The 14,131-nt window shown below is 38.8% G+C and overlaps 1 protein-coding gene across 1 annotated transcript in view; it reads left to right on the forward strand.

Moving 5' to 3' along the window:
* Positions 1-14,131, forward strand: part of ABCC4 (ATP binding cassette subfamily C member 4 (PEL blood group)) — a 508,465-nt gene that overhangs the window by 371,629 nt on the left and 122,705 nt on the right. The window contains exon 21 of the mRNA XM_077483038.1: positions 1,031-1,181. Coding sequence (XP_077339164.1) covers positions 1,031-1,181 — 151 coding nt within the window. The remainder of the gene's footprint in view (positions 1-1,030; positions 1,182-14,131) is intronic.

The raw sequence follows: 14,131 nt of genomic DNA on the forward strand, positions 1-14,131 counted from the left end.
GTCATTTACCAGCAAAATGGTCCGGTCTGAAGGTGGTTAAGGAAAATCTGCGTCCATCTGCAGCCTTCCCCAGTGTCCATCTGCAGCCTTGCCCAAAATTGCAGCATGTTTGGTTTTTAAATTTAGCGCAGCCGCCGCTGAGATATTTGGCTCCTCTCAGTTCATCCGCTCTGTCTCTGAGGGGAAGAAAGGGATCGCCACCAACATAGACCGAGCCGAGTGTACTCGTGTATTTGGCTACTCAGCTCTGCTCGCAGTTGCGCCTCCATCTCACCCCTTGGCCCGGCTCCTATGATGGACACAACACCGGTTCAATGGTGGGATGTAAAGGCTAGGAGGCAGGACTGGGCGTGTACAGTGCACTTGGCTCAGTTCGGCTCGGTCAATGTCGGCAGCGCTCCTCTTGCCCTCACAGACAGCGGGGATCGGCGTATAACACGCACCCGCGATTTTCCCCTGATTCTAAGGGGAAAAAATGCGTGTTATACGCTGATAAATATGGTATATTGCTTTTCTACAAAAACGAATGTGCTCCTGGAAGTAGGAGGGGGTTATATGGGGAGTGAACTTCCTGGATTGAGTATATCAGTGTCCATCACCTGAAGGTGGCCTATAACCCATTAATTACTTTAGGCTCTGTGTCCCATGATATACACAAAGAAAATGATTTTTACAGGTAAGCTGTTTATAAAAATCCTATTTTTCTTAACCTGGCCATACAGGAATCGAAATCTGGCCGGTTCAGCAAAGGTGATTGAAGTTCAATCCTTATATGGGCACCATGGTTATACAGAAGTATTGATCGACTTATGTACAACCCCCTGTGTGGGATTTTCCCAACTCGATCAGCGCTGCAAGTCATTTTATTTATGTTAGTCAGTAAAAAGAAATGGACTCCTCTATGGACAACCTTAGAGTGTTATGTGTAAAACTGATTTTAGAATAGCACATGCTGCATGTTTACTCCACTTACATGCTATTTTTCCTAAATCTTACTGATATCTTAAACATTTTTTTTCCTTTCTTTTAGGTGTTTCTTCAAATTTTAGGTGTGATTGCTGTTGCTATCGCTGTCATTCCCTGGATATTAATTCCATTGCTTCCTCTTGTGATTACATTTTATTTCTTGAGGAGGTATTTCCTCGAAACGTCACGTGATATTAAACGTCTGGAATCAACAAGTAAGTTTTAAGAATTTGTGAATGTGAGTAATTTTAAGTGATTGTAAAGGCAAGACATTTTCCTGGTGCCTCTATGGCAGAATACCTGTGACAAGCTCTCCCTCAGAACCAGTGAATATTATGAAAGAAAGAAAGATTGTGCACACACAGCATTCTCCTTTTTTCCCTCATACCTCATGCTCAGTGAATGGTAGTCGAACGTTCCTTACCTCTGCAGTCAGGAGCTTCCAGCTGGGTTCAAGCCTCTCCCAGATGCAGTCCCTATTCTTGGGCAGCTAAATGCGCTAATAAGATAGGGAGTCCCATCTGTGGGCTTTTTGGGACAGCAGTTGTCTCTTAACTAGGAGCTACGATCTGCATTTATATACTAGCATTTGCTCAAGCCTGCAGCAGAGAAAGCAGCTATAGCTATTTGTTTTAGAGTCTATGCAGCAGACAGAGTCAGAGGGTGAACAGGTAAGCTGTTCTACTCAAAGATGGGCAGGGGTTACATAGCGGAATGAGCAACAGCAGTTCCATTGCAGCAGTTAGCTAAACCTCCTCCAGAGAAGTTAACTCTTCCTGGCCCATCCTTGAGAGAATCTCTTACCACGCAGCAAGCATCTCTTCTAGACATCTGGATGATAGTGAGCCATCTCAGGATACCTCAGAAGAGCTCAGACTTGAACCTACATCTAAGAAGTCAAAGATGTAGGGCTCAGCTTTCACTAGTGCAACTTGTTGTGCAACTTGGGACTGCAAAGTCAGATGACAGGTTGTACCGTTCATATCTGTGTGACTTCAAGTCACAGCGACATCAAAGTAGTCCCTGCACTACTTTGGTCCCACTTTGATGTGACTTGAGGTCCATAGACCAAAAGAATGCACAGCTATTGTTTCAAGTCGCATCAAAATCGTGTGACTTTCAGGTCGCTATAGTGGAAACATAAGCTTACTCTGATGGATGATGTTAGAGACATTGTTGAAGAGAAAAAAATATAAATATTTTTTTTCCTCTCAATTGCCTAGGAAACATTTATCCACTGTTGGAACAAGATTCTGCAATGCCAGACGGTCCACCGGAGGCAGATGCAGCAGTGGTTCCTATAACAAAGAATTTCCTCTCGCCAATCGATGATTGAGCCTCAATTGAGGATCCTTTAGACACACAAATAGTGAGACAGCGATGGATACAATTCAATACTTCGCAAGGTCAATGTCACTATTTGTGATAGCCATATGGGTATTGTGGTCAGAACTACGGGCAACTGACACTGTGTCAAAACAAAATTGGTATAAATACAGTTTTTTTCTATGGTAAATCACTCTTTGAAGAAAGGTTTCAGAAAGCCATTTCCCACGTCACAGGAGGAAAGTCAGACTTGATTACCCAGAACAGCAGAATTGGATGTACCCAGGGATTCAGTGTTGCTTCCTTGCAGGCACCTGTACTACAGCTGTTACAGAAGTACCTGAGCTTTTTGGTCAACCAGGTCCATCTGCAATTCCAGAGGCCCCCCTACTTCCCTCCGAGCCCTCCGGAGGGCTCTGATCACTATCCAAGCTTCTTTACGAGAACTGGGTCTTGGTTCTTGGCACTAATGAGACAATATCCTCTTCTTTTTATCAAAAGATCCAGCCCAGCTAGTGGAACACAGGTGGATGCTGTGGCCTACACTATCAAGATACGGTTGGAAGGTAAATCATCAAACTAGTCATCTTTTCTCCAGTTTAGGTGCCTTATTCAACACTGCAAAATGGACGGTGTCTCTGCCATCTCAGAAAGTGGGCGATCATTCAGAAAGTAAAGAGAGTGAGGACATGGTCCTACATAACAGCCTCAAACTAACTCAACTTAATAGGGATTTTGTCTAGTTGTATCCAGATGGTACCATGGTCCCATGAACACATGGATACCTCAGGCACCTTTTCTCTAGAATTCCTTAAACAATGGAGCAAACCGTCTATCCCAGTCTATATATCAAACAAGTTTGATGCACAGGGGTCTGCACTAGTGGACAAAGAGGGAGATGCCTGTAAAGTCGCGTCCATTAAGGCATGTCTTCTGGACCACAGTTACCACAGATGCCAATTCAATAAGCTAAGAGGCACACTGCAACCAGATGTTGGTTCAAGAGAGATGAGTGTTCAATGCGGCAGGCATCATCGCAAATGTCCTGGAAATCCAGATGGCTTATATCGCATCCATGGCATTTGCTCTCTCAGATCAAGGACAAATCAGTTCTGATTCGTATAGACAATAGAGCTGCAATATCATACATACACCACCAAGGAGGAACCCACAACAGTTCCTCACTAAGGAAGTGGAACCCATGTTCATTTGGGCACAGGGGAATCTTAAGGACCTAAGAGTAGTCTAGTCTATCTTCCAGCCAACTTAAACACAAACACCAATCGACTATCCCAAGGATTCCTGAATTCCAACAAATGGTCCCTACAACCAAACTTATTCAGTTGGCATGTGGGCCAGTGGACCTTTCCTGAACTGCATCCTTTTTCTACAGCAAGCAATAACAATCTGCGGAGATTGGTTTTGCATCTACCTCACCCTTGGGCAGAAGCAATAGATGCCCTGTCATGTCCTTCGGCATGCAATCTAATTTAGGCCTCCTACCTCAAATTCTCTCAAAACTTGCAGTATCAACAATAACGGTGATAAGTCCTGCCATATTTGCAGGGAGACCCATGATTCCCTAGGGCAATATATCTTAGTGTCCAGCCTCTGGTAAATATTCCTCTGATACCCTTTCTTCTGCCTCAAGGCATCACACCCATCAGAATCCACAGAGGCTTTAATCATTAGGATGTTCCTCCAGAGTTGTTTCAACTCAGCTAAAAGCACAGGAGCCTTCAACGAACAATATGTATGATAAGTTTATATCTTTTGCTAACAGCAATACTTTAATTCTGATGTACCCTCTTCCTCCCAACTCCTTGACTTCCTGCAAACAGACCTGATTTAGGATTAGGATTAAGGGATTTAAAAAGTACAGCTTGTGGCGATCTCTGCTGTGACCACAAGAAATGGGCCGAAGATCCTTTAGAAATCTAATTCTTCAAGACGGTCAAGAAGATAAGCCCACCCATTAAAATAAATCTTTCCGACCTTGCATCTCGCGGAAGTGTCATTACCAAACTGGCCCAAGGACTTTGGGAGAAGAAGATAGGGGGGGCTGAGGGTGAGGGGGGGGGGGGTGGATGGAGGAGGGGGGGGGGAGGGAGGTGGTTAAATAATATCACAATTCAGAAGTGAGGATAAATTATAGTAATGTTACGCACAATATGGAACAACAATGTTATGATGTATTTTATAGGTGATGCAACAGGGGGGAGGGGAGGGAGGGATGGATGGAGGAGGGGGGCGGGTATGGGAGGTGGTGGAGAGGGAGTGTTAACATATTTTTGTGTTAAAAGAATTATAGGTTAAACAATATCACAAAACAGAAGTGAGGATAAACTATAGAAATGATATGCACAATATTGAACAATAAAGATATAGGTGACATAACACTATATGCACTTAATTGCACGTAATGGGGGGGGAGGGGGACTGAGAGGTAGGATATTAGGAGATATGACAACAAATAGGATAAATTAAGAGGGTATGAATAGGGTAATAGGTATAATAATTAGTAACTTATTTAATATCACCTTTTTTTTTTTTTTTTTTTTTTTATATAAACACTAATAAAATGTGGGGCGACTCCCCATCTTCCCACCCCCCCCCCCCCCCCAGTTTTATCCACCCCCCTTTTTTTTTTTTTTTTTTTTTTTTTTTCCCCATCTCCTCTCTTTCTCTCCCCATCCCAGGTTTCTATTTTCCTATGGATCTAGATAAATTTCCAACAATGATAAGATTATTAAAAATTAAAGATAGGGACATACTAGAAATATATATAAATAAGAGGGATAACAAGGAGATAGAGCGCGAAAAAGTGTAGAAGAATGTGAAGAGCTTGCATAGGCCAAATGGGAGTATATCAGGATCAGCAGTTTAAATACCCCCTTGATAGGGACCTCACCTTTGGTGAGTTAGACTAATATAGTCAAAAAATAGGGGAATAGAGGTGTCATAAGGGTGGGTGTAGAAGGGTGGTAGATAACTGAGAGTGTATGTGTTTATGGGTATAGGAAGGGTGGGATAACTTTAAGTGAGATTACTGTATATTGGAAATTGTTTGGCTTTTTTTTTTTTTATTTTTTTTTCTTATGGGTAGTGTGAAGTTTTGTTCTTTTAATGTAAGAGGTATTAATTCCCCCGCTAAAAGAAATCAAATTTTAAAGTTCCTACATAAGCAGAAAATAGATATTGTGCTATTCCAGGAGACACATTTTCGCTCAGATCATATACCTAAAATTAATAATATAAATTACAATACATGGCTACATGATACATTTCCATATTCCAAATCTAAAGGGGTATCAATTGCGTTCCATAGGAACTTGCCGGTCCAAATATTACAAAAATATGAAGGCAAAGATGGAAGATCTTTAATAATAAAGTTTATGCTATACGGGAAAAAATTTACTGTAGTTAATTTGTATCTCCCTAATTATGGACAAATAGAGAGTGGTACAAAAGCTCTATCGGACGCAATGAAGAAGGCGGAAGGAGTGGTAATAGTGGGTGATGATATAAACTTTTTAATGGATGTAAAGAAAGATACTACAAATATACAACTACAAAGACAAAATAATAATAACAATAGAATAAAGGAATTTAAGGACATACTGAAAAAATATCAATTAATAGATATATGGAGGGCCCAACACCAAAAGGAAAAAAATTATACATATTATTCAAACATACACAATTCATATCATAGATTGGATTATTTTTTTATAAATAAAGAGGGCTTAATGATGAAACCAGTAACAGAAATAGGGGGATTCCTATGGTCGGACCATGCCCCAATATATGTTGAAATCTCAGTGATTGAAACAAAGAAAAGGAATGGGATATGGAGATTGAATGATAATTTAATTAAAGATAGAAAATGTGTGGCAGAAATACTACAAGTTATAAAAGAATTTCTGATAATTCATGAAAGGGATGAAACCTCACCTGCAATCCAATGGGAAACATTAAAATGTGTTATGAGGGGAATATTCATCAAGCACGGGGCAAGAAAAAAAACACAAAAAATATCTCAATTGGAAAATGAGATTAAAGAACTAGAAGAAATACACAAAGTAAGTAGGAAATTGTGTGATGGAGCTAGATTAAAGGGAAAACAACTGGAATTACAATCAGTGCTTGATGAAGATTCCCTTCGGATAAGGGATAAGGATAGAGCGCAGTGGTATAAATTTGGAAATAAACCTGGGAAAATATTAGCCAGAGCTTTAAAAAAGCAGCAACCCCCAAGTTATATAGAGAAAATTGTAAAACCAAATGGGGAAATTACATACGACCCAGAGGAAATATCTGAAACCTTCCATACATACTATTCTAAATTATATAATATAAAAGATGGTAATGAACACAAGGAAGGAGAAAATAAAGGGGAGAACATACAAAAATATGTAAAGGAAATGGCTATATTTAACTGCTTAAAAGGAAAGATGGAGGGGTTGGAGGAAGAAATCACAACAGAAGAAATTCAACAGACTATTAAAGAACTTGCTCTGGGGAAAAGTCCAGGGCCAGATGGATATACTGCTAGATTTTATAAGGCATTCAAGGAACAAATAATACCCATACTTAAAGAAACATTTAATTCCATATCTTTAGATCAACCATTTGCGATACAAGGTACAGAGGCTCATATAGTACTAATATTAAAACCGGAAAAAGATCAATCACTATGTAAAAATTATAGACCCATATCGCTGACCAATTTAGATATAAGAATATTCTCAAAAATTTTATCCAAAAGAATAACGGATATTGTCCCAAATAATATAAGCCTGGAACAAACGGGGTTTTTGAAAGGGAGGGAGACAAGAGATAACATCATTAAAACATGCACGTTGATTGAATACGCTCAGAGAACTGCCATCCCTACCTGCCTATTGGCTATAGATGCCGAAAAGGCATTTGATAGGGTGGGATGGCAGTTCTTAGAGGAAGTATTGAAGCAAACAACGATGGGACCTAAGATGTTAGGAAGGATTATGGCCCTATATAAGAATGCTAGGGCTAAAGTGAGAACAAATGGGATATTATCTGAATATATAAAGATTTCAAATGGAACCCGACAAGGATGTCCTTTATCACCACTTTTATATATTATGATGATGGAACATCTTATGGAGGCTATAAGAATAAACAAAGATATTATGGGGATAAAGGTCAAAGGCAAAGAATATAAGATGGCTGCCTATGCAGATGATCTTTTATTATATATAACTAATCCCATAATTACTATACCAAATTTAATAAAAGAGTTTGAGAGATTCGGTGAAGTTAGCAATTTTAAAGTAAATTATGATAAATCTGAATTAATGAATATTACATTAGAAGAGAGAGTCCAAACGGTCTTACAAAAAAATTTTTTGTTTAAATGGAAGCAAGATGTGATAAAATATTTGGGAGTATATATCCCAAGAGATTTAAAACTCTTGCAAGAAATGAATCATAACGTGACAGTTCAGAAGGTAAAGAAACTTCTAGGTAAATATGATAAAATAACTCACTCGTGGTTTGGGAGAATAAATATTGTAAAGATGGAGATTCTGCCAATTATACTGTATATCTTTCAAACAGTACCCATTATACCATCAAAAAAAATTATTAAAGATCTGAAAGAAATGGTAGAGGGCTTTGTTTGGGCACATAAGACCCCTAGAGTAGGTAGGGAGGTATTAATTAGAACGAAAGATAATGGAGGATTAGCATTGCCTGACTTTTTTAAATATTCACAAGCAGCCTCTTTAATGAGAATTATTGACTGGCAGCATAATGAAAAAGACAAGCAATGGGTAAAACTGGAGGAAGATATATTAGGGGCTAAAATAAAACATCAGCCATGGATAAAACCTGAGTTAAGACCAGAGAGGAAGGAGATGCCTATCTTTGTAAGAACAACCCTAAAAATTTGGGACGACATGATAAAGAAGAAACAACTTTCATCTTCAATAGGCCCTATGACCCCTTTATTTAGTAATCCTGAATTTGGACCAGCTGTAAGGGATAATACATTTCTGAAATGGAATATGGAAGAACATGAGCGGATAATACAAATCCTAAATGATGGAAACATTCCAACATTTCAGGAATTGGGGCAAGAATATAAAAATAAATGGTTTCAGTATAGACAGCTGAGGGCATTTATTGACCCAATAAAGATAATGATTAGTAGACCACCAACTATATTTGAACAAATAGCAATGAATAAGGATAAAGCAAACAAGAAATTAGCTAAGATATATAACCTATTACTTCCTGGAGGGAATATTAAAAAAATAGCAGGAATAAAAAAATGGGAGGAAGAAATAGGGCAGGAACTGACAGAGAAAGAGTGGGGAGAGATATTTGAAGGAATATATAAAACACCCTTAGCTATTAAATATCAAGAAAAAAATTATAAAGTGCTATTAAGATGGTATAGAAGCACAGTGGTTATGAATAAAATAAATAAAAGGAACTCTGAATTATGTTGGAGATGTAAGAAGGAGAAGGGTACTTTAGAGCATATTTGGTACAGTTGTTGGAAGATAAAAATATTTTGGGGTAAGATAATAAAATTATATCAGGATCTGACAGGTATAAGAATAAATCTTGATATAAAGACTGTATTATTCTCACATTCATCTAAAAAATTAGATCGAAAAGAGATGGAATTTTTGTACCAAATAACTACAGTAGCTAAAACCGTAATAGCAAGGAAATGGAAAAAGGAAGTAGCCCCAACAATAGAAGATTGGAATTATGAGATGAGCGAGGTGTGCTTCATGGAAAAACAGATTAGACAAGAGGGATATGTAGAAAAACAGATTTCGGATTATTGGAAGAAATGGGAGGAATTGAATACCTCAGGAAAAGTGTGGGAATTTATGTGAGGGTGGGTGATTGATTGGAATAGTATTAATAAGTTGTGTTTTTTTTTTTTTTTTTTTTCTTTTCGTTGGGTATGGGGAATGTTTTATAATGATGTGAAATTTGAATGTAACGATATGAAATTTGAATGTAGGATTGAATGGATGTTTTATAATATAAATCAATAAAGAGAAATTTGAAACAAAATAAATCTTTCCCACTTGATCTCTCTATCACTCTGGAGCACTTATTCAAACAACCTTTTGCCCCATCTGATTCAGCATCCTTGTGGAATCTCACTTGGAAACGATTTTTCTTTGTGGGCGATATCATGGGGCTGGGGAGTATCAGAACTTCAGGCTCTGGGATCAGCAGACAATAATATTATTTTCTGTACTCAGAGTGGAATTTAGAACAGTACATGGATTCATCCCTATGTTCTCCTCTTCCTCTACTATCTCCAAACCTTGGGCCCTGACAATCTTTTCAGATCCAATTTTGACCACCTTCACGAAGGCTATATTACTTCGGTACTAAGACACTATCTTCAAGCCACAACTCTCTTTAGACTTTCGTCTAACCTATTTGTAATACACCCCAAAAAAAAACGGGGTCAAAGAAGCATCATCTGGGGCGGAGGCATCCAGAATGTAGCCCTTCGGACATTCCGGAACTGCAGTATTCATCATGCCTAGTCTGTGAATTTCAGAGCTTTAAAATATCTCATGGGACATGTGGTTCTGCGGCAGCTGGGCAACCACAGTTTGCAGATCCCTGCTCTAGTACAATAGTTTCATGGATAATCAAACTGGCTAGGAAGGCGTATAGGGCTAGGGGTCTAGAGCCCCATCTTCAGTTGGGTTGTATGCCACATGGTGGTTTTCTGCTTCTTGGACAGCCAGAGTGGACATATCCATCAAAATGATCTAAAGGGTAGCCTCCTGGTCATCCCAACATGCGTTTACGAGATGTTAGAGTAGACCTGACAGCTTTCTCATCTGTAGGAACTGGCAGACAGGCTATCGGGCCAGCATTTGCCTATTTTAAATCCTTTTTCAAATAAATCTTTTACTATGCTTCATCCCACCAATTTCAGCTAGTTATTTGTCACAGGCATGCTGCCATGGTGGCACCAGAAAAACAGAAAATTGTTTCAAACTTACCCTAATTTTCTTTTCCTGGTGTCTATCCATGGCAGCATACAATCCCACCCTCGGTATGCTATATTACATAGAATGCTGGAAGTGCACTAATTCTTTTCTTTTATTATATTCACTGGTTCTGAGGGAGGAGCCAAGGTGGAGCTTGTTACAGGTATGCCAGCATGGATAGGCACCAGGAAAAGAAAAGTATGAAAAACTCTGTGTTTTTTTTTACCTTAACCACTTGCCGACCACCCACTGTCATTATACATTAGCTATTTGAAGAGGAATATTGTTATGGCAGTAGCTAGCTTCCATAACTTTGGTATTCTCTTCTTCAGTGAGCGGTCGGCTTTCAGATAAAAGTGGTCTCTGCAGCGGACTTTTTTTTCCAAGCTAAATTTTTTTTGTTTTTAACCACTTAAGCCCCGGACCAATTTGCAGCCAAAGGACCAGGCCCCTTTTTGCGATTCGGCACTGCGTCACTTTAACTGATAATTGTGCGGTCATGCGAAGTGGCTCCCAAACAAAATTGGCGTCCTTTTTTTCCCACAAATGGAGCTTTCTTTTGATGGTATTTGATCACCTCTGCGGTTCTTATTTTTTGCGCTATAAACAAAAATAGAGTGACAATTTTGAAAAAAATTCAATATTTTTACTTTTTGCTATAATAAATATCTCCAAAAAATATATATAAAAAAAACGTTTTTTTCCTCAGTTTAGGCCGATACGTATTCTTCTACATAGTTTTGGTAAAAAAAAAATCGCAATTAGCGATTGATTGGTTTGCACAAAAGTTATAGCGTTTGCAAAATATCGGATAGTTTTATAGCATTTTTATAAATTTTTTTTTTACTAGTAATGGCGGCGATCAGCGATTTGTTTGCTTTTTTTCTATTTACATTCATTGTAATAGGAATAAAAGTGAATACATTTTAACATTTCCCGACGAGCTTGCGTGCAGAAACAAATGTATACATGAGCAGTGCCGCATATGAAAACGGTGTTCAAACCAAAAATGTGAGGTATTGCCACAATTGTTAGAGCAAGAGCAATAATTCTAGCCCAAGACCTCTTCTGTAACTGAAAACATGAAACCTGTAGAATTTTTTTTTAAACATCGCCTATGGAAATTTTTAAGGGTAAAAGTTTGTCGCCATTCCACAAGCGGGCGGAATGTTGAAGCGTGATGTGTTGGGTATCAATGTACTCAGCGTAACATTATCTTTCACAATATAAAAAAAAATAAAAAAATTGGGCTGCCATTTTATTCTCTAGGGTGTTGAAAAAAAATATATAAAATTTTTGTTCTAATAATTTTCTAGCAAAAAAAAAATTATTTTATTTGTAAAACCAAATCTCAAAACGATGCTGTTTTTAAGTGGTTAACACGTTTCCTGCATTAACCACTTGCCTACCAGGCCAATTCTGACATTTCTCTCCTACATGTAAAAATCATATTTTTTTTTTTGCTAGAAAATTACACAGAATCCCCAAACATTTTTTTTTTTTTTCTTAGCAGAGACCCTAGAGAATAAAATGATGGTTGTTATCTCGCACGGTATTTGTAAAAAAAGTTCATAAAAAAAAAAAGATGTTACACCGAGTAAATAGATACCTAACATGTCATGCTTCAAAATTGTACACGGGTTACATGTTTTGAGTTGCAGAGAAGGTCTTGCTTGGGCTGGAATTATTGCTCTTGCTCTAACGTTTGTGGCGATACCTCACATGTGTGGTTTGAACTCCGTTTACATATGTGGGCGCGATTTGCGTATGCTTTCGCTTCTGCAAAAGAACACGTTGGGACAGACGCACTTTCCTTTACTTTTTTTTTTTTTTTTTTTTGTTAATTTTACTTTTATTTTTCTAGATGGATGCTCTCTTTTTATACATTTTTTAAAAATCACTTGTATTCCTATTACAATTTAAACATCCCTTGTAATAGGTATAGTGCATAACAGGTCCTATTTACAGTGAGATCTGGGGTCATTAAGTCCCCAGATCTCACCTCTAGGCTGGGAAGCCTAAACACCCCCCCCCCCCCCCCCCCCCCCAAAAAAAAAGAAAAAAATGATCCTGGCCTCCCAGCCGAGGTGGCAGTATTTTTTTTTTTCCAAATACAGAGGCTGGGCATGAAGTCATAACATCGCACCCAGGCCTCCGAAAGATCATAGAGACTTTGGGGACTATCCGGCCGGCCGGAAATCCCTATGGTCATCATCTGGCGGTTCCTTCTCTGACTCAGCGATCTCCCAGGCGAGCCGGGAGAAGCATCGGAGGGCGGCGGGAAGGGGGGGGTCGACATCCCCTCCCACCTCCTGTAAGAACGATCAAGTGGCTGAAAAGCCGCTATAATCGTTCTTATGGTGAAGGAATCGCTGGCTGTAAAAGAAGATATCTGAATGATGCCTGTAACTGCAGGCATCATTCAGATATCACTGCTCAGTCGTCAACGTTGGACGGGTGGGGAAGCAGTTAAGGTAAAAAATGTCCTCACTCGGTCCAGCACTGTGCCCGTCTGTAGTGGCTCTTTTTTCTTCCTGCCTTCACAGCACACAGAGGCAGCAGTGGGAGTCATTAGCTCCTGATGCTGTCAATCAAATCCTGTGAGGAGGGAGCGGGGGGCCAAGTCATGCTGTATGTGTCTATTGATGCACAGGGCCTGGCTTGGGAGCGATCCCACAGGTGTGCCACCATAGCATACAGCTTGCTGTGGTGGCACACACAGAAGAGGAGGAGCCAAGGGCGTCGGCAGGAGCACTCAGAAGAGGTTTGGGGCCAATCTGCGCAGTATTGCACAGAGCAGGTAAGTATAATGTTCATTATTTTATTTAAAAAAAATATATTTTAACCTTTACAATTGCGTTTGTTTGTGTGTGTTCTTGTATAGGTTTTTCAATTTTATTTTTTTAGCTGTTGCGTGAAGACACTAATCAGAGTGCCTTTCATAGCTGCTCTCACAATAACTAAATAACTAATGTTTGTCTTTTTTCAAAAGTGGAATGATTGACATGCCTTCTGTTGTCTGGTTCATGTTAGGTGACATTTATTTTTATAGAGAAAGTGACCATTGAATAAAAGCAAAATAAAGAATGTGAAAGGAAGAGAGAAAAGGGGCTACTGTAGTTTGAAAGAGCTTCATAATGCCTCCATTGTAGAACTGTCTTACCTGCTGACACGCACAGCCGGTTGCTGTCACTTTATATTCCATTAATAAGTGAACATCGCAGTCATGATGCTTGAAGGAAATGTACAGAAACTGTGTTAGTCCTTGTTGCTCTCATCAATTTACACCACTATAAAATGTGTTCTCTATATAACAAATATGCCCATATGTAACTACATTTTTACTGTATATGAGCTGTACCTACAAAAAATTATTCTACAAATTAAATACATTTTAAATACTTTTTTTTATTTTTATTTTTTTTAATAATCAAATGAACTAAAACAAATACAACCTGTCATATTTTATTTAATCAATGAACTGGTAAAACTTTTAAGCAAAATGTAGCATACAGCTTTTCGGCTCTGGTTTTCAAGGCACATGCTTCATTGTCTTTGTAAGGATAAGTCAAACTGGTCTGAGTTAGGAGAACGTCCCAAATTCAGGCCGCCTTTATCTTTGCAAAGAATGGCTCTTGGCAGCCCGCTCTCCAATGGATAGCCCTTTTAAAGGGGTGGTTCTTTATAGGTGCCCCAAACCGTTCCCAACCAGATAATTGTAGAAATTATATCATTGTAGAATAGTTTGGGTAAGTAGAGAGGGTATTTAGAAAGGGTTTTTTTTTTGCATTCCAGCATTCAGATGGAGGTTAGCGGGA

The sequence above is a fragment of the Lithobates pipiens genome, unplaced genomic scaffold (assembly GCF_037356315.1).
Source record: "Lithobates pipiens isolate NorthernLeopardFrog02 unplaced genomic scaffold, aLitPip1_a1.2 Scaffold_16, whole genome shotgun sequence".
Taxonomy (NCBI): domain Eukaryota; kingdom Metazoa; phylum Chordata; class Amphibia; order Anura; family Ranidae; genus Lithobates; species Lithobates pipiens.